This window comes from Nelumbo nucifera, chromosome 4 (assembly GCF_055504915.1).
Source record: "Nelumbo nucifera cultivar China Antique chromosome 4, China Antique-T2T, whole genome shotgun sequence".
NCBI classification, from domain to species: domain Eukaryota; kingdom Viridiplantae; phylum Streptophyta; class Magnoliopsida; order Proteales; family Nelumbonaceae; genus Nelumbo; species Nelumbo nucifera.
The window spans coordinates 29,063,649-29,088,716 of NC_142652.1; the positions used below are offsets into that span (position 1 = coordinate 29,063,649).

Here is a 25,068-nt window from a genome sequence, read left to right on the forward strand (position 1 = left end):
CCAAGCTCAACCGAAGCTTGACCAAGCTGTTGGGCTACCCGACCCATGAACAAGTCTATCCACCACCCACCACACCTTTCTTGAGTACTCTTTCATAGCCACATGGTACCTACTATAACTATATCCTCTTGATTCCAATTTGTACCACTCCATAGGGGTACAAATGGATTTGATCATGACCTGATCTGATCTGAAGTTTGATCATATTTTGTCAGATTTGGATATCTCTAATTCGGACTCCCCATCCGTTTTGAAAGAATCTGATCTGATCATATATATATGTGTGTGTAGTACTTATTTATTTATAATTATGTTATTTATATTGTATTTCTGTAAATTTTTTATATTATTTATTCTTCTATAAATGTAATATTATTTTGTTTCTTTTAATAATTTATTATTTATTATTTATTTAAAAAAATTGAATTATATCAAATCAGATTTGAATATATCCTAATTCAAATAGGATCCAATCCAAATGCATCTCTACGATCACTCCTGGGCATAGGAGGAGGAAGAGGATAATATGCCACTTGCGCGTAATAAACCTCCATTAGGGTCGAATAATGAATTCTAGATCCAGAAAGTGGTATATGGATATTGAGAAATTCAAAACTCCAATTTTTACTTGAACAGTGCCACATCAGCAAACTTTATTATTTTATCATTTATCCAACGGAACTATCAACAACATTTTTAGCGTTGCAAATTTTTGCCTTAAAATGACCTTTTCACCATAATTTGAAGGCGAAAAATGATTTTTTACAAAATCAAAGATTGTCACGGCCAAAATTCTCAAAATTGAAAACAGAAACACAATTTTGTATAGAATAATGAATCAAAGACACATTGCTATCAAGCAAAAGTGAAAGACTGTCTCCACTTTCCGAAAATTTCGGTTAAAACCGAAATACCAAACTGCAAATTTTGGTTTCGATTTTTTTGTTCGGTTTTTGAATAATTCAGCTTTTAGAAATTTCAGTTTTTAGTTTTAATTTTCAGATTTAGAAATTCGATTAATCAAAAAAACCAAAATAACTAAAATCCATTATATAATATGTAATATATAATATGCTATATATATTTGTATATTAATATATTATATAATGTATTATAATGAAATTAAATTTTATAATATATATTATAGGTTATAATACATAATATTATATATATATATATTAATTAAATTCGATTTTTAACTGAAAACCGAACCAAAATTTTTGGTTCGGTTATTTCGATTTTATTGTAATTCGATTTCGGTTTTATTGTAATTACTAGTGAGGGTGCAAGTTGGGCTGGGCTGGTCTGGGCCTCTCCACTACAACCATCGTGAGAAGTTTTATCAACTCAACTAATTGGCTCTTCACACTCTTGAGGTCGGGTTAATATGGGAAAATCTATAATGGACGGCCAAGCCATGCACGCCCGCTCACCACCCCTCACGTTTTCAAATTCCAGTTTGGAGTCGGGTAGGGTAACTTGGTGAAAGACAAAATGAAAAGGCAGAAAGGTGGAGTGGCCCATGCTTCCAACAAGTTCGGTAACCAGTTAAGTGGCATTTTTTTGTCAAAAGTGCTGATTGCGGAACAAAAGAAAGGAAAAAGAGTTCCAATCAAGACACGATATGTGGCTGAAATGGCTTGTTGCCTTGTTGGAAATAGGCCCACCCAAACTCCTAAACAAAGATAAATACGGAATATTCAATATTCAGCTGCACATTGGATCAAACACTGCACACATGGCATTCAGCTGCACATTGAAAATATTTCCTTTTTTGTAGTAAGATGTTCCCAAATCCCAATCTCATCAAGTACCCACATCTCTTCCTTACAAAAAAGCTGTTCCAACACTTATGGTTATGATGTGTGTCCTACACGTCTCATACACGATGGATGAGGTCTTATGGTGAGATGTGCCGAGACAGATCTTATTGAAAGAGTGTTGGAATAGTATTTACTTTTATTGGGAGGATGTCCCAACTCCGTCACCACTTCTAGGAGGGCCAAGTCCAATTAAGCAACCTCTGGAATTGGCTTCTCACTCAACACGCCCCTATTGCAACCATCTGCCAACATAACAGGTTTGAACAATGAACACCCTCCCAATATGATCTGACACCATATACATCTCTGATGTCACTAGCAGACTGGGACCCATCATGTATGACATGTGCAAGGTGTTCTGGAACGTATTTTGTGGGCAGGTGATCCGGACTCACGTAATCAATTACGAGGAAATGTTCTCAATGCAATCATGCTAGTTCCAGTTTACAATCTCCTACATGTGTCCATCGTTATCGTTACGTTTTAAGATGGGCTGGTCTCAGCTTCATTTGGTTCTCTGACTCCAGGTGTGGCGAGTTTGAACATATAAGGAGGAGACTTATAGAGTACTGAAGGGTCTTCTGTGACATCGGAAGGAAACTCCGTAACTTCAATAATTGCTGCAAATACTGAAGTGGGATCAAACAACCTGCAAGGTAGCAGAAGTTGACTTCTTTGTTTGTTTTCTTGCTGCATTTAAATTGGCTGGTCATTTTGCTCGTATTGTCTATACCGCTGGATATAATATATTTGATAAAACAATTCCATGACAGGTCTCTGTTAATAATATCAAGAGTCTGTAATGTTTCTTGGACTGTTTTTATTTGATAGTTTTAGAAACTTTAACTGAAGAGGAGGAAATACATGAAAGAATATATGGACCGAGTCTTAAGAGAGGATTGGTCCCCAGAAAGAAGGCCTAGGCTATTTCTTTTTCTACTCCCCATGTCTTTAGTTGATAATCAGATCGTTGGATGCTGCCAACATGTACAATGTCATGAAATAGAAGGAAGAAAAAGTAGATTGATAATGATTTTAGAGAATTTCAATTATCTGACTGAACCCTATTCTGAAATATGGTATCAGAGCAGGGCATTTAAGGGTCTGGCGATCTCTTCATTTTCTTCTTCATTCATTAGAATCTTCTTCTTCTTCAAGAATCACAGATATGATTCTGTACTCATATTACACAAGAGGTTCTGCTATGTGTCTTTTTCTGTATGCCATGGTCACCTATGGTGACTGTTATGAAGTGGTTGTGGTTGTTTAGACACTCTACTTGGATATACCAAAGTAGTATTGGCGGTGATGTGTATTTGTGCATGGTATAGCAAACTGATATTTAGTAGTGAGTTATAGTGGTTGTTTGGTTGTCATATTAATTGGACATTCATTTGATATGTTTGTGGATCATATGTATCTCAACATATCTAGGATGTTTAGTTGTGCCTTGAATTTCAGTTTGCGACCTGCTCTATGACCTGACCCAACATTTGTGGAGAACCTGGAAGGGAAATTTCATTGAGATCTGTGGTGGATGCAGAGGCTGGACCCACCCATTTTCAATTTACGGATCTGATTATGTTATGCTTGTAGCATTTCCTTAAAAGAGGCATCTCATTATATTTGCACAAGAACACAGTGAAGGAGCTTTAGGTGTATTGGGGTTTAGGGTTTTGCGAGTGTGAGAGGCTGTTCAACCATGTATTCTCCATTAAAATTTCTTGAGCAGATTTCTGCTTCTCCATTGCCTGTGGATGTAGGCCAAAGGATGAGCCATGTGAATCTTATGCTCTTTTTTTTCTTTTCTTCTCTTTGCTTCTCAGGTCTCTATTTTAATTCATTATGTTGTGCCATTCGAATTTGTAGTTTCTAGGTTTTCCACAACATAGGGTTTCAATAAGAAGCAAAGAGTAGAGGATAGAGTTTTAGGAGGTATATCTCATGAATACCCCCACCTCTAGAAAGGGTCATTTTATTAGAAGGACCAAACTTATGTATAGTTACAGAACTGCCCCTGATAAGTCAAATACATATACAAGCCAATATATACAGGGTAATATAAAAACACCAAAATAAAATATTATTTACAATATTGTCCATACTCCCTCTCAAACTAATGTGGTGACAACATCAGTTTGTCTACAAGGAACTCATGACGAGCATGTTTCATAGATTTAGTGAAGAGATCAGCAAGTTGAAGTTTCAAGGAGACACGTGGAAAGGTGATAGTGCTCATAAGAAACTAACCACGAATGATGACAATCAACCTCAATGTGTTTGGTGCACTTGTGAAAAAGAGGGTTAGAGGCAATATGAATAGCATTCATGTTGTTTGCATAAAGAGTAGTAGTGAGAGGAAGATGAAGTTCTTGAGGAAGGCCCCTTAACCAAATAATCTCGCTACAAGCAGCAGACATGGCATGATATTCAGGCTCTGTAGATGATTTGGAGGCTGTGGGTTGTTTCTAACACTTCCATGAAACAAGAGAATCACCTAGAAGGATACACCATCTGGTTGTGAAGTCACATATTGGGGCAACCAGCCCAATCAGTGATTGAGTAAGTACACAGATGATTTGTTGAACAAGATGGAAAAAATAAGCCTCGCTCTAAGGTTCCTTGGAGATACTGAATAATTTGATGAAAAGCTGTGAGGTGTGGATGATAAGGAGTAAACACAAACTGACTTAACAACTTTGAGGCGAGAGAAATCATGCATGATATATATATATATATATATATATATATATATATAATTGTTGCACACTATTAGCAATCAACAATGGTCTCTAGAATGCAGTAGTGTCTTCCTTTCAAAAAACTAAGCCCACCATACTGCACAAGTTGGATATTGGAATGTGAAATAACCTCGTCAGTGGATTTATACCTCCATGGAATGGGTGGCATAAAATTGTTACCCCAGAAATGCACTTAAGAATCTGAGGATACCATAAGAATTGGTAATTAGTTTAGTAATGTGTCACATATTTCTAAAACAGATAAAGGATTCACTAATTCCTGAAAAGGGTGGGTGGGGATTGAATGTGTATTTTCCAAGTAGTATTTACAATACCATGTCAGTGTCTTAGTTTGTCTATTCTCTTTTATTGTGATGATTTGTTTTCATTTGCAAACATTCATATTATTGTGTTTAACTGTATTCTGAATTTGACTTGTCTTCTGACTGTTTGACGAAATCCAACTGCAGCAGGAAACTTGCATCACTCTGCAACAGATTCTTGACCTGGAAAAGATTCAGCTCGTAGAAAGAAACAATCTTTCTTTGCTATCTGCTGATATGCAAACTGATATATACTCATCTAAAAGCGTTATGCCAGGCCCACTTGGTGAAGATCTTGATCGGCACTTCTTACATCCTCAAGGTCTTGGTGTTGACCTTCAACAAATGGACAGTATGAATCATGAGTTACATATTCATCCTTTCCCTTCACCATTTTCTGACCTGGAGCAGTTAAATTCTTCTTCAAGTTCTGGAATTCCTTTCAATGAAGACACCTTTTTCCTGTGCAACAGTCCAACTCAGACTAACCAGGTTCAGTCATTATTATTTAAATTATCTATCAGTACTATTGATAACAACATGCATACACAAATTCCTTATGCCAACAGGTCAGATTTGGATTGGGATTATGTTAGGTTGGGTTGAGAATTTATTAAATTTTCAATGGGACCAGACCCTAAACTGAGCCTGATGTTGTTGAAATTCTTCAAATTGAGCAACTCAATTTGTAGCCCTAATTGGAATACATATGCATTTATTTATACCTGCATCGGTTCAGGGTCTTATTAGGTTCATGCCTGGGCATAAAAACTAGACTTCATTGAATATATGATTAGAAATAAATAGACAAAATGGATTTCTTCTATACCCCCTACAATTCCATGATTCATGTACTTTGATGTTTATTGGGTACCCACTAACCGGATCCAATTGCTATCAGGTTTTAAATATATGGATTCGGGATGGACCCGTAGACCTTGGTAATTGGGGGGAGGGGGTGTCAGATATCCAAGTAATCAAGTATGCATTGCCACCTATTGCTCCTTTGGGACCTTTAAAATTTTAATATTCTATCATCCCCTTTTTTCTTAGGTGGACTAGTTTTAAATTTTGACACATTTTGAATATCTGATCTGTTTTGCACAAAATATTATGGTTCTCTATTGTTACCAAACTGATACCTGCTTGTTAGTTGGAATCTACAAGATTTAGCCAAGGTTTCAGTAATTTACTCAAGATTTTGTCACATTTGTGTTGTCTTATATTGGAGCATTACAAATTAAATTACAAAAATTAGAACATTTCATTGAAAGCTTATTTTTGAGTGAAACTTATTTTCCAAGTAAATGATTTTAAGGCCATTCTCATTTTAACCTTTTCCTTAGCTTTCTATTGTTGGAAATGTAGTTTCAGATATGGAGGAGAAGCTTTGAGGTGCATTAAAGACACTATCTTTAGAACGTTATTTGCCTTTATTTGCCTCCACTCAGGTGACTAAGTTTGTTGTTGGGTTGCAGGCAAATTTGTTCACAGGATACAACATAGCCTCAGGTGAGAAATTGCAACAAGTAAAGTTGAAGAATCTCCAAGGTCTGTGTAGTGAGATTGTATGAAACAACTTGACTTACACCCTTTTATAGATTTTGGAGTCGCCATGAAAAGGAACGTGTTTGTTTGAAGAGGCTCTTTGTACAGTCACGTATTTAAATTATGTGAATGTTCAAAGTTAATTAACCATTGTTAAGGTTGAGCCATAGGGGTAATATTGTCCTTATTTCTAGTATGGTTTATGTAGCTTATGGAGGGCATTTTTGTAATTTCTCTTTTGTATTTGAAGTTTAATATACCTGGGTCGATAGGAGGGAGAGAACAATTTCAATCTCCTCTATTGGAAGACCTTTTTTCATACTTTTTTCTTCTTTTCTTCTTCTCTCCTGTCTCTGTTGAAATGCTTGACCACGGGCATTTTAGTCATTTTCTATAATATGGTATTTCCCCGGTTAAGAATCACTTAATAAGGGAATATTTGTAATTTCTGCATGTTAAAATGAATAGAACTACAGGTCAATGGGAAAGAGAACACTATTTGTAAGACAGGTTTCCCAACCTTTTTCTTTTTCCCTAATCTTTTTCTCCTTTATTCTCAAGTTTTAATATGGTATCAGAGTTGTGAGCTCACTGGTTACTGTTCATGCCTCTCTTTTGCGCCCTAGAAGTTGAGAACTCCTTTTAGAGACAAGCGTCGTCCCTTAGGAAAAGCGGCTTTAATGCCTTGAGTTGGTTGGTTTAAGGTGTTTGTGATGGTGTACTAAGTTTTTTCTTTGTTTCAGCCCTAGATGTGAGTACATGTACGTGTACTGAGTTTGGCAGTTTTGTAAGTGTCTGGTGTGTTGTGGTGTGGAAACTCACTTCCTATGGTTTGTGGAATCTTTAGTACTCTACAAGTGTTGTGGAGGCCTTTTTTGTTGGATTCTAGGGCTGCAAACTACTGTAGCAAGGTACTAGTGTACCCGTATTTGGGATTAAAGTTGCTGTAGTGTCTTTTCATTGTTTGGTGTCTTACCCTTCCTATGGCCACCTCTAGTAATAACTCCAAGCCTGTTGTAGTAATGCCATAGGACTTTATGAATACCTAGTTAACCACCTTTAAGCTCAGTGGTACTAATGTACCATGGGTTAAATCTGTGGATGTTTCTTTGATTGCTAGAGGGAAGTTGAAATATGTTAAGGAAGATCAACCCAAGAGTGGGTTTGAGGGGTACAGTGAATGGGTGCAGTAAAATGCTCAAATTATGATTATTTTTATGGAATAGTATGGAAAACAACATTTGTGTTAATCTCATGTTTCTGGACACTGCCAAGAAAATTTGGGAACATGCCTGACAGTTATATTTAGGACAAGATAATGTGACAAGGATTTATCAGCTGTATTAGGATTATTTTTCTCTCCAATAGGGTGATAAGAGTGTAGAGGAGTATAATGCTACTTTGGAATGTTTACGGAATGAGCTGAATGTTTACCAACCTCCCTCCCCTGATCTAAAGGTACAACAGGCTCAAAGGGAACATTTAGATGTTGCCAGATTCCTGTTAGGACTGAGATCTGAGTTTGAACCTGTGAGAGCTCAGATTTTGGGAGTCAGTGATCTTCCTTCCCTTTTTCAAGGTGTTTTCTTGTATCCATAGGACATGCCAACCCCAAAATGACCATTCTATAACTTCAGAGAAGTCTGCCTTACTAGCAATCAGAGATGGTGGTGGAAGAGGTGTTGGGGGAGAGGTACATTTTAGAGGTGCCAATCATGGTTTTAGGGGTGGTCGTGGTGGAAGTAAGGAAGTAAGAGGTGGTAGAAGAAACAATGGTGGCTGTGGTACTGTGAGAGAGTGCAGACATTATGGCCGTGACAGACACATGGTTGCTATTTGTTATGACTTGCATTGTCCTCCATCTTCCTGGGTTAATCATGTCATAGTTAAGGATGACACTAGTATGAATGATGCTACTGATGAGTTTCCTTCCACAGGAATTGGTAAGAACAATGAGATGGTTTCCATCACTTGTGAGGAATATGAGAGACTTCGTCAGACCTCTTCTTTGCTTTCCAAGTCTACTGCTACCCTTGTTAAGTCAAGTAAAACTTCTTTAGTTTCTAGTTCTAACCATTCATCATGGGTAATTGATTCTAGAACTTTAGATCATGTGGCTGGATCTTTAGATCTTTTTGACTTCATCTCCATTGCATAGACTGTTACCTTAGCTGATGGCACTTCTTTTCCCATTAATGGTACTGGTAATGCTTCCCTTGGCTTTGATATTAGTCTTAACTCTATTTTTTACATCTATAAGTTTCCCTTTAGTCTCTTGTCTGTAAGTAAACTTACTAACTCATTAAACTTTTCAGCCACCTTCTTTCCATCCTATTGTGTTTTTTAGGATCTTATGACAGGGAAGATGACTGGTGGTGGCCATGAAACTGGAGGACTGTACTAATTGGATGTCAATGGTCCACCGAGAGCTCTTCACTCATCTCTTACTCCTCTCCGGTGGCATTGTTGTTTGGTTCAAGCTTCACTTATGATTTTGAAGAAATTAGTCCCTAATTTGGCATCATTGTCCCAGTTGGATTGTGAAATATGTCAACTTAGCAAGCATCATAGAATCACTTTTGTTCCCAGGGAAGATAATAGAGTCTAGAGTCCTTTTGATCTTGTCCACTCAAATGTTTGGGGTCCCAGTTGTGTGTCATCTTAAAATGGATTTCAATATTTTGTAACCTTTATTAATGATCATTCAAGAATGACATGGATATATTTAATGAAAGAACGTACAGAATTGTTCTCTATTTTCCTTTCCTTCTATACTGAAATTCGAAATTAGTTTGGTATTCGTATTAAAGTCTTTCGTTCTGATAATGCAAAGGGGTAAGTATTTTCATAGTTCCTTTCAATCTTATCAAGCAGATTTTTCCAGTTAAATTGGGTTTCAGGCAACACACTTGATACTGTCAAAGTGACGACAAGGATAGCCTCCTCTCCAAAAAACCACTAACAACTGGGCTGGAAAAATGTTCTTTAACTATTCATTCGATTTAGTTCTCCATGCACACTGTATATGGGAAAAAAGAGGAGAAAAGAGAGAAAAGAAGAGCCCGCTCTAATACCAAGAAGAAAAACAACATTCTGAAATAAACGTACTGTTTGAAAAGGTGCAGATAAGTGATAGAGAACAGCAGAAGCAGAGAATCAAGAATCAAGAAGAGGAAGAAGAAGGTGGCGGCAATAAGGGTCCCGAGAGAGATTTTTGAATCTAATCTCCTCTTACACTCTAATTCCTTTTCATTAACTTAATTTCAGTAATTTATAGAGAGGCCCTTAATTGGGCAAATAATTTAAAAAAGACATAACATAAGAAAGGCCCATGTTGAGGCCCATTACGGCAAAGAACATAAAGAAAAGAAATAAGAAAACAGTCTATGGGCCAAAAGAAAAGAAATAAGAAAACAGCCTATGGGTCATTCGGCCCATCTTCTCTACATACTTTATATATCAATCTTCTTGTTCCTACACTCCTTAGAAAAATGGTTTGGTGGAATGGAAGAATTGACACATAATTGAGATAGCTCGTGCCTTATTACTCCAAATGCTTGTTCCTAAAACCTATTGGAGTTACTCTATTCTCACTTCATGTTTCTTGATCAATTGTATGTATACATCAGTCCTTGTTGGGTCTCCATTCTCTATATTGTTTTTTTTAAAGTTCCCTTTATCTCTTCCTCCGAGTGTTTTCGGTTGTGTTTGTTTTGTCCATTGCTTGGGCCCTGGACATGATAAACTTGAGTCTCAAGCAATCCAGTGTATCTTTTTGGGATACTCTCGCACAAAAAGGGGGTACAAATGTTATGATCCTGTCCTTTGTAAGTTGTTTGTTATTCCTGATGTCACCTTCTTTGAGAGTCTTCCTTATTTTTTTGGATGGGAATCCTCTCCTTCTGTTACTCTCCCATATGTGTTAGACGATCTGTTTATCCCTCTTCCCACTATTGAGGAGCCCATTCAACCATCAATTCACAAAGTGTACATTAGACATGCTCGAGAGCTTGCACTAGTTCCTACACCGGCTTAGACTTTATCTTTTACCCTTCCACTAGCATCAGAACCACACCGTCAGATTTTCATCTTCCCATTGTTGTACACAATGTTTTAAAACGCAAAGGCGTGATGCGAGGTGTTCCACTACCTAGAGCCGTGAGGCGTAGTTTAGAACGTAAGAGGTGTAAGCCTCCCGAACACAAGGAAGTGTAAGCCTACTTAAGAGGAGAGTAAATAAGGAGGAAGGAGGAGGGAGAAGAGGAATGAGGATCTCATTTTTCTTTATATTTAATAAAAATCTTTTATATTAATAAGAATGAAGATGCATAGCACTAGTTAAAAGGGGGGTCTTGTTGAAGCAGAGGTGTGCGAGCCAGATGGAGCAAGACCCCCCTAACACAAAAAAACCAAATTGGGCTGCATCGAAAAGGGGGGCTGGGGGCCAAAGGGGTCCAAGGGCTTAGCCCCCAGCCCACTTTCTTTCCCCTTATCTTTTCTTTCCTTCCCTTTCCTTTTATTTTATTTCTTTTTCTCTTTTTTTTTCCTTCTCTTTATTTCTTTTTCTTTCCCTTCCCTTTCTTTTCTTTTCCTTTCTTTTCCTTTCTTTTTTCTCTTTTTTCTTTCTTTTTTGTTTTTTTCTATCTTTTTACATAAGGTGTGCATGAGGCACATGAGGCGTACGCCTCAAAGGTGTCAGTGCCTTTGGCATACACCTCAAGGCGTTTTGGGGGAGCCTTGCCTGGAGGTGCGCCTCTAGGCGTACGCCTTCCACGCCTTTTAAAACACTAGTTGTACATAAGGGCAAATGTACTTGTACTGACCATCCCATCTCTTATTATTGTTCTCTTATTCGTTTATCTACTGCCCATAAAAAATGTGTCTCTTTCATTTTCTGTATCTGTCCCTAGGTCTGTTCAGGAAGCTCTTGCTTCACCTAATCGAAAGAAAGCAATGGATAATGTCCAGTCTAACTACACATGGGACCTTACCTTCTTACCCCTTGGGAACACATGCAGTTAGTTTTAGGTGGGTGTATACAATCAAACACAGACAAGATGGTAGCATTGAGAGGCTCAAAGCCCAGCTGGTAGAAAAAGGCTATACATAGACCTACGGTGTTGGTTACTTCGAGACTTTCTCTCTGGTGGATAAATTGTCATATGTATGGGTTAAGATGTGTTTCAAACTGATAAAATCAGTAGAATATTTCAGAATAAAGTAAAAAAAATCAGAGAAGAAGAAGGGGACAGCAAGAAGAAGGAGGAAGATTGGAGAAGAAAGGAGAAAGAAAGGAGGAGTTCGAATATCTCCTCTTTCCCCTACTCTTATCTTTTATAAAACATACTTAAGTTACATAAATTACAAGGAGGCCCTTAAGTAGGTGTCCACAGCAGCACTAAACTTAGAAAAACATAAAAAGAACTAAAGCCCCATAAAGAAAAGGCCCAATAAGAAAACACAACATGAAAGAACTAATAAGAAAGACACTAATGGGCTAGGGCCCATTCGGTCTAGTCTCTCTACAGGTTGTTATTTCTCTTGCCATCCACTTTGATTAGCCCTTGTACCAACTTGATGTAAAGAATGCTTTCATTAATGTTGATCTTCAAGAGGAGGTATACATGGAGCAACCTCCTAGATATGTTGCTCAGGGGGAGGCTGATTTGATATGTAAATTGTGCAAGGTAATCTATGGACTTAAGCAGTCACCACGGGCCTGGTTTGGTACGCTCAGCAATGTTGTAAAGGAGTTTGGTCTCAAGCAATCTGGAGTTGATCATTCAATCTTTAGCAGGGATACCACATCTGGGAAGATCATTTTGGTAGTGTATTTTGATGACATAGTCATTACTGGTAGTGATGTTAGTGGGATTGATGATTTGAAACAATTTTTGCAACAACACTTTTAAACCAAGGATTTAGGATCCTTAAAGTATTTATTTCCTGGGTATTGAAGTAGTCCGCTCGAAGTGGGGAATCTCCTTGTCACAACGCAACTGCATCTTGGATTTGTTGGATGAGACCAGTTTACTAGGGGCTAAACTAGTTGAAACCCCTATGGGTCGTAATGTGAAAATGACTGATAGTCAAGAGGATCCATTCAATGATCTTGGAAGGTATAGGAGATTAGTTGGCAAACTGATTTATCTCACTGTCACCTATTCTGATATCTCCTTCAATGTAGGGGTTCTGAGTTAGTTCATGCAGAATCCCACAGTCATTCACTGGGAAGGTGTTGTAAGAGTATTAAGATACCTAAAAGGTGCTCCAGGATAGGGATTACTATACAAGAAAGGGGGAGAATTAACCTTAGAGGGATATTCTGATGCAGATTGGGCAGGTTCCTCAATAGACAGAAGATCTACTATAGGGTACTGTACCTTTTTGTGTAGCAATCTCGTTACTTAGAAAGGTACTAAGCAAAGTGTAGTTGCTAGAAGAAGTGCCGAATATAGAGCAATGGCCCACACCACCTGTGAGTTGATATGGCTGAAACATCTCCTTCAAGAGCAATGGTTATATTGTGACTCCTTATGTCAAGCCAAAAGAATATCTAGTAGACTTGTTTACAAAGAGCTTGTGTTGTACTAGGATGGATAATATTTATAACAAGCTGGAACTCTATGATATATATGCTCTAGCTTGAGGGGGAGTGTTGAGATGTTTGCCTACAGGGGCATTTAGTCTTTTGCTGTAACATGGTATTTCTCCAGTTAAGAATCACTTAACATGGGGCATTTTTGTAATTTCTGCATATTATAATGTATAGAACTACAGTGCAAGTTGATAGGAAGGAGAACATTGTTCATATCTCCTCCTTGAAACCTCCTTTTCTTCTTCCTTTTACTTTCTTCCTGCTTTTCACCAAGTAAGATAGGTTTCCCAACCTTTTTCTTCCTTTTTCCTTCCTCTTTTTCTCCTTTATTCTCAAGTTTTAATAGTCTCAATCTCGACTAAACTTCTTGTTAACCCTTTCTTTTGTTTCCCTTTTACATCTTTTAGAGTTAACCACATGGTATTACGGCACCAGGGCTTGTGGTTACTCTGTTACTGTTTACATCCTCCCTTTTTGTGCCCTACGAATAAAGGACTCTCTCTACTCACTACAAAAGGGGAAAAGGGGAAAAGGCACTCAAAGGACTGATCTCCCTTCAGAAAAAGAGGCTTTCATGCCTCAGGTCGTGATTGTTGGTATGCTTTTGGTGGTTTACTAAGCTCCCTTTATTTGACAGTTCAAAGAGGGATAGTGGTTGGTGTTTTGTCTATTGCAGTAAATTTGAACTAGTGTGTGGTGAATGGATGGTGTGCCTTTGGTATGGAAGCAGCTCATTTTTGAAGATGTGGAGTTGAATACTGATTCAGGTAAGAGTATAATTGATACTCGACTTATTTTTAGTGGCTGAAAGTTGGTATAACAAGTGTCTAGAAGTTTCTTGCTTAGTTGTTGATTGTTTTTTCTTAGTCTTAAACCTTTTTATTGATATATGGCTTCATTAGCTAGTGGTTTCTAAGCCCTCTGTAGTAGTACAATCAGACATTACCAGTACATAGTTGACTACAGTTAAACTTAATGGTACTAATTATATTCCCTGGGCTATGTTGGTTGAGGTAACTTTGGTTGGATGAGGTAAACTAAAATGCATTAAGGAAGAACCTCCAAAAAATGGGTTTGAAGAGTATAATGAATGGGTGCAAGAAAATGTACAAATTATTGACTTCATTGTGCCAATCTTATGTTTCTGGACACTGCAAAGGAAATTTGGTAGCATGCTAGGCAATTGTATTCAAGACAGGATAATGTAATGTAATGAGAATTTATCAATTATACCAAGATTATTTTACTCTTCAATAAGGAGATAAGAGTGTGGAAGAATATTATGCTTCTTTAAAAAAACCCGAGGAATGAATTGAATGTCTACCAACCTCTTTTTATAGATTTGAAGGTCCAACAGGAGCAGAGGGAACGATTGGATGTTGCTAGATTCCTTTCTGGATTGAGATCTGAATTTGAGCTAGTACGACCCCAAATTTTGGGAAGTAGTTTTTGAGGTTTTATCTCACATTAGGAGAGTTTCACTCCACATAATGAGTATACTACCATTTCAAAGAGATCAACACTAGTTATTACCAGAGGTGGTGGTAGTGGTGGTCAAGATGTTCGTGGTAGAGGTGCGATTAGAGGTACAAGTTGTGGTTTTAGAGGTGGCCATGGTGTTGGAAGGGAAGGAAGAGGTGGTGGATGCAGTCAAGCTAGAGAGTGTTCTCATTGTGGTCATGAGGGCCACACAATTAACTTTTGCCATGACTTGCATGGCCCTCTCTCCTCTTGGGCCAGTTGTGCCTTGGTAGAGGATGACACTTGCAACAATGTTTCTACAGATGAACCAACTGCTATGGGAGTCAGTAAGGATAAGGAATTGGTTTCCATCACTTGTGAAGAGTATGAGAGGCTTCGTCTATCCTCCTCTTCTCGGACTACTACTATTTCTCATTTAGGTACAGTCTATCTTGCTTCTAGTTCCAAAACTTTACCTTGGGTAATTGATTCTGGAGCTTCAGATCATATGACTGGAACTTCAGATTTGCTTGTGTCTTTGTCCCCTCCTTCCACTTCTCAAACTGTAACCTTAGCTGATGGGACATCTTCCTGAATTACGGGCACTGGTATTGTCTCTCATGGTTCAGATCTTCATGTAAATTCTGTATTTACATACCTAAGTTTCCATTCAGAATTTGGTTAAGTAAGTCGACTCAATCTCTTAACTGCTTAGCATAGTTGTCAAGGCGACGCCTAGGTGACAAGGCGCCCTTTGAGGCTCGCCTCACCTAATCGCCAAGCAGTTTTCTACTTCCTACTATAAAATACTTTTTTATTCATTCTTTTTTGAGATTATAATTATAAAATAGACATTATTAAACTAAAATAATCATTTTGTGTGCTTATATACTAATTTCTTTTTATTATTTTCTTATTTATTAGGTTTAATCAACACAAACATTGCTAAATGCTATATTGAACCCTCAAAGACTTAAAAAGCTGAACCAATAAATAAGGAAGAACTTAAAATTTTATCTAATCAGCACATTTTCCTCTTCCATATATTCTTCTTCTTCTTCTTCTTCTTCTTCTTCTTCTTCTTCTTCTTCTTCTACTACTACTACTACTACTATTACTACTACTACCACCAATACTTTTTTTTCTTCTTTTCCTATAACAAAAATGGATTTAGCCCCTATATTTTTTGAATTTTATTTTCCTTCTTCCTTTTCTTCTCATAAATATGTTGATTTTCTATACTTTAATATGAAATTTATACTTTTCTTATGAAAACCATGAATAATTATTAAAGAAATATGGTTATGGTACCTAGGGAACTACCCTAGTATCTATGTTTTTAACATAAAAAACCCATCGCCTAGGCGACTAGGCAACAAGGCGTCCCCCAGTAGCCTAGCCTCGCCTTGGCACCTTGAAAACTATGCTGCTTAGTAACTTTTTATCCCTCTTATTGTGTTTTCTAGGATCTCACAACAGGGAAGATGATTGGTGGAGGTCGTGAAGTTGGAGGACTATACAACTTGGATGACAATGGTCCACGAAGAGCTCTTCACTCTTGCAAGCCTTTCTAATCCATATTCTGATAGTGATCAAACTCCTTCCAAATTGAAGTCAAATTTGAGTAGTATATAAAGAGACTCTTCTCCCCCCTACTTACTAGCAGAGGATGCAGCTTGCAACTGATAGATTTTTTTTTTTTTTGTATAATGTTGTTGTTTTGAATAGGTACATTTAGCTCGTTCCCAAATCTCGTAAATAGTATTTGCATACATGAAGGTCTTCCTAACCTATGGCAACATGGATAGTAACAGCCACAACATCACCATACTGTTTTCTTGATCCCATTTATCATGGTCTGCACTCCCAGACTTCAATTCTTTAATCTTACCATTAATGTACCCTTTATTTTTCCTAGAAGTTATTTAGAGTTTAATTCCTTTTGACCATCCTAGGTAATTGAGTCCATCTAAGGGAATTACAGCCATAGGGAAATTCATATCAAATCCCCCATTCACTCCACCTTGACTAGAAGACACACTAGAGACAGCTGAATCCTCAAAAGATATGGTAGATAAGTCTGATTTCACTATTCAGCCATAAAAGGAACAGTAGACAGGGAGGAATTGTCACAAGGATACTCAATCTCAGTATCTCACACAAATCAGAACTATAAGATCATTCCCTTCTGTTCGCACACTATCACATTGCTGAAGCAATTCTAGAAGCAAAAAATATGATTATTCCAGGTCTGGACAGCCTCCACGACCCTACTCTAGGCCACACATTCACAAAAATCACCAAAAATAATATAAAAAACTGCTGTTAGAGCAGATATGGTTCATCCAAACCTACACAACCCACCCACCTGGGTACAAGAGGATCACAAGATCCACAAAGAAGCAGGAAAAAGTGCAAAAAATCTTCACAGCATCCAATTGCCTCATGGAGGTGATTTCTTGGCACACGACCAAGAGAAAAATGGAGAAAAAACTGCACAGGAACTCCTCTCAGATCAGCTGATGTACTATCCTCTAGGTTTGGTCTAAAAAAAATTAAATCAAGAGAAGAAACTTTGGTAGAATTGTCCTCAAGCCCAAAATCGATGCTCTGATACCATGTTTTCTTGGTAGAATGTATTAGAAAGTTAGAGGAGGAGGAAAATTAATTGGGAGTCAAAAAGATGGGCTGGTGGCTCCAGCCTTCTTATTTATAATAGGGCAACCCAGAATACAATAAAAAGATAAAGACAATAGTGCCCTTGTGAGACATAAATACAAAAATCTGATAACATTTAACAGTTACAAACTCCAAGGTAGTTTTATTATGTAAGTGGAAAGGCTTGCAAGAACTTAAAACTGCTATAGTGGTGGCTTGCTCAGAAAGGAAAGAAAATAAAGAAGAGTTGGGAGAGAGGACAATGAGAAAGGATAATCCAATAAAATAATGAGAATGTAAAACTAGCAAAGTTTTTGGTTCCGATCCTTGGGTTAGTGTCACTAAGAAATGGAGAGGAAGCTGGACTTCCACCACTGGGAGAAGAGTCTCATTTCACCACAACAAAGTTGCAGAGCTCAAATGTATTTGCAGCCTCTCATCCTGGATAAGTAACATTCTAGCTTGTTTGCTCACACTTCCATGATGACTGGCTGATGACATCTCAAAGTTCTCTTTTTTTTTGGTGAAAGGACTTATGTTAATATATGAATGTTGATAATGTTTAAGAGAAACTGCCAGTATCTGGTGTAAGATATCTACAGTTTGGCTTAGAGGTTTACTCCTTTCACTATTCATCTTAATGGGCATTTTGATTCATCAGATTATTCCTTTAGGTTGTAAGTAATTAGTAATGAAAGGAGAAGAAATGCATGCTTCATGAGATTAGGGTTTTGATCACTACTTTTGCTGCTCAAGAGAGGGATTGTGGGAGGAAGGGATTGCCTCATGTGAACTTACTTCATCTATAAGTTTGTTGTTCATTATGATGCAAAGTTATACCATGTATTGTAACCTTCTCTGGAAAGGTATTGCCTTCTGGAAAATTATAATATTCTCATTCATTGTCATTAATTACATTTTGTCATTTGTTTGTCATTCTCTAGCACATTTAACTATTTGAAACCTTTTTTGTTATTTAATTTCTGCAGCTGTGCACTCAAAACATAGAAGACATTGGAATTTGTGAGGAAATTGATTGCAATGATGGTTTTAAGATACCTGACATCGATCTGACATTCCAAAATTACGAAGAACTATTCAGGGATGATCAAGATCAAACTACACAATTGTTTGGTGAAAACGATATGGATTTATCCTCCCTGTACAAGGATGTATCCCTTGAGAAGTTAGATAATGGCTATTCAAGAGAAATTGAGGTTATATTAGCTCTATCTCCTTAACATAGCCTGCAATTTCTACAGATCTTTTTGTCCTAATTTAGTGTACTTATTAGAAATTATTTCTATTTCCTTTTAGTATGACATTGAAATTTATATCAAACTTTGTTTTTCTTGATATGTTTCTACAGTTTGTGAGGTTTCCAACTTTTCTGTTCTATTATATTTTAAAATGATTATATTCTTATGAAGTAATTATTGTAGAAGGATTTTTTTTCAATAGAAAGTTTTAGTTTCTTCCTAGTTCACCTATTCTAGTTTCGCACGCCAATTTCTAAAATGTCATTGCATTTGATATTGTTCCATTTCCTGGCCATAACTATTTCAAGGATCATGACCATGACTGGACACTTTATCCTGTCATAAATAATGATACTTGTTGCAACCCTTCTGTAAATTTTCAATATTCTTGACAAGGGTGCTACAGAAATATGAGTAAATTTTATTAAGGAAAAATCCATATAGAGGGATCTTCATGATCTGCCCCCCCCCCAGTTCTTTTTCTCGTCTTTAGAACTCATAATAGAATATCCTTTAAGCCTCCCCAGTTTTCTGAAAAAGAAAATACTTAAAAGGATATTGCAGTACAACAAGAGGATCTTAATTGTATTTTTACCCTCTTTCCTATAGGAATATTTTTTCTTTTTCAGAGAATGATGGAAATTATATTGCTTCAATATGGAGAATACAAGGATATTTATAGACAAAGAATTCCTACCTCAATTGAAACTCTATCTCTAATCTATTCTCTCTCATCCCTATCTTATCATAACAACACAAACTTATCTCAATCTCTAACACGCCCCCTCAAACACATGGGGATCAACAATCTGCATGTGTTTGATGAAACAAAACTGCTACAATGTTCAAAGATATCTTCAAATTTCCAAGCTTGCTGTGATGAATGACGTGGCCAATTGGTGGTGACATTTGGCAAGATGTGTTGTCTTACTGCTTCTTCAAGAATAAAAGAGCCTCTAGGCATATTTAAAGTTCAAGTTTTGAAGCCTCAAAACCTTATATATAGAAACAAAATGCAGGACATGATTTTCATCATGATTTATTATTTGAGAGGACAAATCTTATTAAGATACTTATATGTCATCTTAAACTGCTGCTACATTGTTTCTGATAATTAGTAACAGGTTTGCTTCTATTCTTTTCTTATTGGACAAGAAGAGAATAGTTCTTAACTTATTAATTTTTTCAATGCAACAATTGCTTCTGTTTTTTGCACCACTTCGCTCTTTTTGGTAGATCGACTATTTCTTTTGTTTTTTCTATGGTCTGTCTACCCATTATCCTTGGAGTTTCATAATGTTTCTTATTTGATGCCTGAAGAAATTATTCACATATATAGATTGTAATATGAAAAAGAGGTATTCAAAAGATACTTGACACAAAAGTTGAGCACATGAAGGAGAACTTGAAAGTGACCTCCAAAAGAAGACTAGATCAAAGACAGAAAATGGATGACAAACAATAAATGGAGAAGAGAACATAAAGACATGTACAAATATCTTATGAAATGTCAACCAGTAGAGCATACATAGTACAAACATAGCTATGATAGCCAACTCTACTATCATGTTAAGATATCAAACTGAAAGCATAAGTCCACTGACGAATACTTGTATTAGAAAAATAGTGGATTTTCCAAAAGATTCTATTATCTAGTTTCTGAAGGTGTGTCACTTTGACTAGCTCTCATGTTTCAAACTTAAGTATGATCCCTTTTTATATAGAGATACGGAATGTCTCTAGACAAAATTTTTAGTCTATGATAGCTGGAAACCTGTATGTTGATGCTGTATTGTGTTGGATGCTTTAATGTTTAGTGTACAATTCATGTATTATGGTACCTTCTCCAGCCTTTTCTTTCTCATGTCTGGGTAACAAAGGATGTAGCAGATTTGAAGCCATGCCTAGTGGTGGACAACTAGAAGCCATGCCTGGTGATGAAGGGCTAACTTTGCACAGACTGGTGATGTCCTGGATGGCTTCATCTAGGTGGAAGAAGAAAATTTCAAATGGAGAAGGATACATGCTCCTAGGATTCTGATTTGGGGGAGGTCCTTGATTTTCATCCTTGAAACTTTGGAGTTCGTCATCAACAGTGTGACCTTCACTCTCAGGTTCTGGTAGGGGGCAAGAAGCTGCTGCTAGTGTTGGATGCTCCCATGCTATTGGGGTCGATTGATCACCTTTAGGTCAAAAGAGTTAGTGGTGACCATGGGTCTTTGCTTAGATGGGTTGCCGATAGGAAGGGGAGCATCAAGATCAAGGAGGAACATCATAGATTGGTGTTAAGTAGAAGTGTGATGAGGGATTGGCTCTTGCTTTGTTGATGATGTTTCAGGAGGAGGTCAGGATGACTGGGAATGTTTGACAATGCTTTATAGATTATTGTTGGAGTAGTTCTTGATGAAAGAGGAAGAGATGGCAGGGCTTCTCATCTTGAGATGCTAATGTTGAGATTTGCTAGATGGCTGAACTAATAGAAACTGTTGATAAAAAGAGGAAGGGTGGTTTCATATTTTAAGCACATCTATATGAGGGATTGTATGGAGAAAGTCTGCAAGTTTTTCGGAGTCTTTTGATACTATTTTGGTTTATGGGGTTTAGTTAGGAGGATAGGGTAATATGGGGAGAAAAATCGGTTGGTAGGTCAAACCCAATTGAGGTAAATATGTGTGTTGGGCACAAGGACCATCTCACTAAGGCTTTGATCCCTTTGTTTTGAGTTTGGTACTGGCTAGAAACATTTATAGGGCCACAGCCTCAAGAAGTCATAAACTTTTGATTGAAATTTGAGAGCCCTTAGGGGCATACCTGGAATATTATAAAAGATTGCATTTCAGGTTTATAAGAGAATATTAAAAAAAGATGTTAGTCTTTCTCTCTCCCAAGGGTTAATTTGGGGGGTGAAACACAATACAGCATTAGAAGCTGGTTTCATTGGTGGCGGTGGGATGAATGAAGGGATCATCATTCCAAAGCCACTTGATTCTTAGGTTGGCAGAATGAACTTAGGTAGTGTTGTAAGGGGTGTTTTTATGAATATTTCAAGTGTAGGGGGTTTTCTTGTCATTTTTCTTTCTTCCAAGGATCACTCTGTAATTATTAATTTTATTAATATATTAGGGTGAAGTGGGAGCCGCCACTAACCTATTCAATTTTCGTCATTTTGTTCGTTGTCTCCTTCCCTCATTTTGGATTCAGTGGCCTCTGATTCTTCTAAGAGCACTAGTTTGTTGAGTCAGTCTAGATTACATAAGAGTCAATGTAATAAAGACCAGATTTTCCTCTGGCATTGTCATTTGGGTCATTTATCCTTTATTTCTTTGAAGGTTTTGTTTCTAGACCTTTTCAAGTCAGTGTCTTTGTCATCATTAGAATGTACTACTTGTCAGTTAATCAAACATTGTAGAAACTCATATCCTCCTATTAATAAAAGAGTTGATTTCCATTCCACATTGTGCATTTTGATGTGTGGGGCCCTTGTTCTTGCAGTAAATGTGGATATTAGTATTTTATCAGCTTTGTTGATGATTACTCATGCTACACATGGATTTATCTAATGCGATCTCACAATGAAATTCTTGACATTCTAAAGCATTTTATTATATGGTGTATACTTAGTTTCATGTTGATACTCAAATTGTTCACTCAAACAATGCCCAAGAATACTTTTCTAAGGATATCAATGCCCATGTTCCGAATAATGGTAATCTAGATGAATGGTGTTGCTGAGTGAAAGAACATGCATTTGTTGGAAGTGGCTTGTGGTTTGCTAATCTAGATGAATGTTCCAAAGAGGTTTTGGGCTGAAGCAGTTCTCATTGCAGCTTACCTAATTAATTGCATACCATTGAGATAGTTGCACTATCGGGCCCCGCATCAGTTGCTTTTCCCTTCATTTCCTTTATTTTCCATTCCTCTTTGCATGTTTGGTTGTCAATGTTTTGTCCAAAATCTTTCTCCCATATCCCGTAAGTTGGACCCTCGTGCAATTCCTTGTGTATTTCTTGGTTACCCTTTTACTCACAAGGAATATAAGTGCTTTGATCCCGTGTCTCACAAGGTTTACATCTCCATGGATGTTTCTTTCTTTAAATCACGTCCTTTCTTTGTTGCCTCACCTTAGGGGGAGAGTGGTGGTGAGGTGAGATATATTCTTTCTTTTCCTTCCCTTGCTCCTACTCCCTTGCAATTCCAATCCTAGTCGTTGTCGTCCCAGTAGCAGTCTCCAGTGCCTTCACTACCTCTTCTGCCTTGTCATACTTTTTCTCATTATACTTGGAAGCATCACAAAGGTCCGCCATCAGATCAGCCACTGAATTCAAGTGTGGAACCAGATAGTGTTGTCGTTGCTGTCAGACTCTCATGAGGCAGATCCTCACATCTATTATCCTTTAGGTGCCTTTGAACCTTCTCCTTGTGATATTGACCTTCCCATTGCCCTTTATAGGGGTGTGAGGACTACCCTCAAGCACCCTATTGCCTGCTTTACTTCAATTGCTCATTTGTCTCCTCGTTATCGTGCCTTCATTTATACCATTTGTAGTGTGCCCACCCCTAAGTATGTTATAGAGGCCTTGGAATTACCTGAATGGAGAAATGCTATGTGCGAGGAAATTCATGCCCTTCATAAAAATCACAAATGCCTTGTTGATCTTCCAAAGGGAAAGAAGCTTGTTGGTTGCAAGTGGGTGTTTATAGTAAAGCATTGTGCCGATGAGTCTATTGAAAGGTATAAGGCGAGGCTAGTAGAAAAGGGGTTTTCATAGACACATGGTGTGGACTATAATAAAACCTTTGCTTCGGTTGCCAAGATGAACTCCATCTATGTGCTCTTATCCCTAGTTGTCAATTTCTCCTAGCATCTTCATCAATTGGATGTAAAGAATGTGTTTTTGAATGGTGATCTTGATGAGGAAGTATATATGGGTCAACCTCCTTGATTTCAGGTGCGGAGTAGTGAGGATAAAGTTTGTCGTTTGAAGAAATCCTTATATGGCCTAAAGCAATCCCCTAAGGCATGGTTTGAGAAGTTCAATAGTATTGTCCAACAAATTGGTTTTATACTATGCCAAGCTAATCATTCATTGTTTGTGAAAAGAGGAGGTGAGCTGGTTGTTATTCTAATTGTATGTGGATGATATTGTGGTTACAGGAAATTAGGAGGAAGAAATTCAAGAGTTGAAGAAACTTTTGGCTTCACAGTTTGAAGTTAAAGATCTTGGACCTCTGAAATATTTCCTTGGTATTGAAGTTGCTTGGTTTGACAAGGGTATCTTTATCTCCCAATGGAAGTTGCTCGGTTTGACAATGGTCTGACAAGGATAAGACAATTTCAGATGTTCATCAGTATCAAAGACTCATTGGGAGGCTTTTATACCTTTCCATGACTCAGCCAGATATTGCCTTCGCAGTAAGTGTTCTGAGCTAGTATATGCACTCACCTAGACCCACTCACTTCAAGGCTGCTGAGAGGGCTCTAGCTTACTTGAAGAAACATCCAGGTAGGAGCTGTTTCTTTACCAAACATGGTCACACAAAGGTAGAAGTCTATATTGATGCTGACTAGGTGGGTTCTATTGATGATAGATCTACTATTGGTTACTGTACTTTTATAGGAGGAAACTTAGTCACTTGGAGAAGTAAGAAACAGTCCGTGGTAGCAAAGTTAGTGCAAAAGCTGAGTATAGAATTCAGATCCTATGTCATTGTATTGTGATAAAAAGGCTGCTATCAGTATTCCTCATAATCTAGTCTTCCACGAGCGGACCAAACACATTGAGATTGATAAGCACTTTATATTCATGAAAGAGTGGAAAGGGGTGAAATTTGTATACCTTTTGTTGAATCAAGGGAACAAGTGACTGATGTTCTTACAAAAAGGACTGAATATCTTGTGCCATGAAGAGTTATGTATCAAGTTTGGTATGCATGATATCTACAACCCAACTTGAGGGGGTGTTGTAAGGGGTGTTTTTTATGAATATTTCAGGCACAGGGGATTTTCTTGTCATTTTTCTTTCTTCCAAGGACCACTCTATAATTATTTATTTTATTTATATATTAGGGTGAAGTGAGAACCACCACTAACCCATTCAATTTTCCTCATTCTGTTCGTTGTCTCCTTCCCTTCTCTCTTCCTCTCTTCTTTTCTCTCCTAGAATATTTTGTGACTGATTATAGGTAAAAAGGTGGAGTCAGCTAAGGAAAAGGGTTACCTTCACCATCATCCTTCTTCCTCTTTTTTTTGGTGGAGTCTTGATAGTTGTGGTGGACTGGTAGGTATCCTCTGATAAGATTATCAATTCAGCAGGGGAACCGAATAGAGAGAGAGAGAGTGTGGATACAGAATGAAGCCATTGTTGGAGACTTTTTCAGAGGAGGAAGAGGATGTTTTAGTCTTGATAGTTGTGGTGGACTTGTAGGTATCCTCTGATATGATTATCAATTCAGCAGGGGAACCGAATAGAGAGAGAGTGGGTACAGAATGAAGCCATTGTTGGAGACTTTTTCAGAGGAGGAAGAGGATGTTTTAGGCTATAGCCAAGATCAATCAGGAAATAATACTTTCTTTGGGGATGTAGAGGGTAATGGCACAGATATTTTGTTGGATGAGGTGATCTAGTTTGATAAAATCTTCCCTGTGGACTAGGTTGG

The 25,068-nt window shown here is 37.5% G+C and overlaps 1 protein-coding gene across 5 annotated transcripts in view; it reads left to right on the forward strand.

Annotated features, from left to right (window-relative positions):
* The first annotated feature begins 1,849 nt into the window (after window positions 1-1,849).
* Window positions 1,850-25,068, forward strand: part of LOC148792108 (zinc finger protein CONSTANS-LIKE 9-like) — a 31,136-nt gene continuing 7,917 nt past the window's right edge. Inside the window, exons 1-5 of one of the 5 annotated variants that reach the window (XR_016085608.1) lie at window positions 1,850-2,479; window positions 5,035-5,379; window positions 5,789-5,868; window positions 6,366-13,800; window positions 18,142-18,369. Coding sequence is in view for 3 of the 5 variants with exons in the window: in XM_088903565.1 (XP_088759691.1) it covers window positions 5,125-5,379; window positions 18,142-18,369 (483 nt within the window). In the remaining 2 variants the exon portion in view is untranslated. Of the gene's footprint in view, window positions 2,480-3,743; window positions 4,386-5,034; window positions 5,380-5,788; window positions 5,869-6,365; window positions 13,801-18,141; window positions 18,370-25,068 lie in introns of those variants that run through there. The other 4 variants (XR_016085607.1, XM_088903565.1, XM_088903563.1 and 1 more) reach the window with 4 other exon arrangements.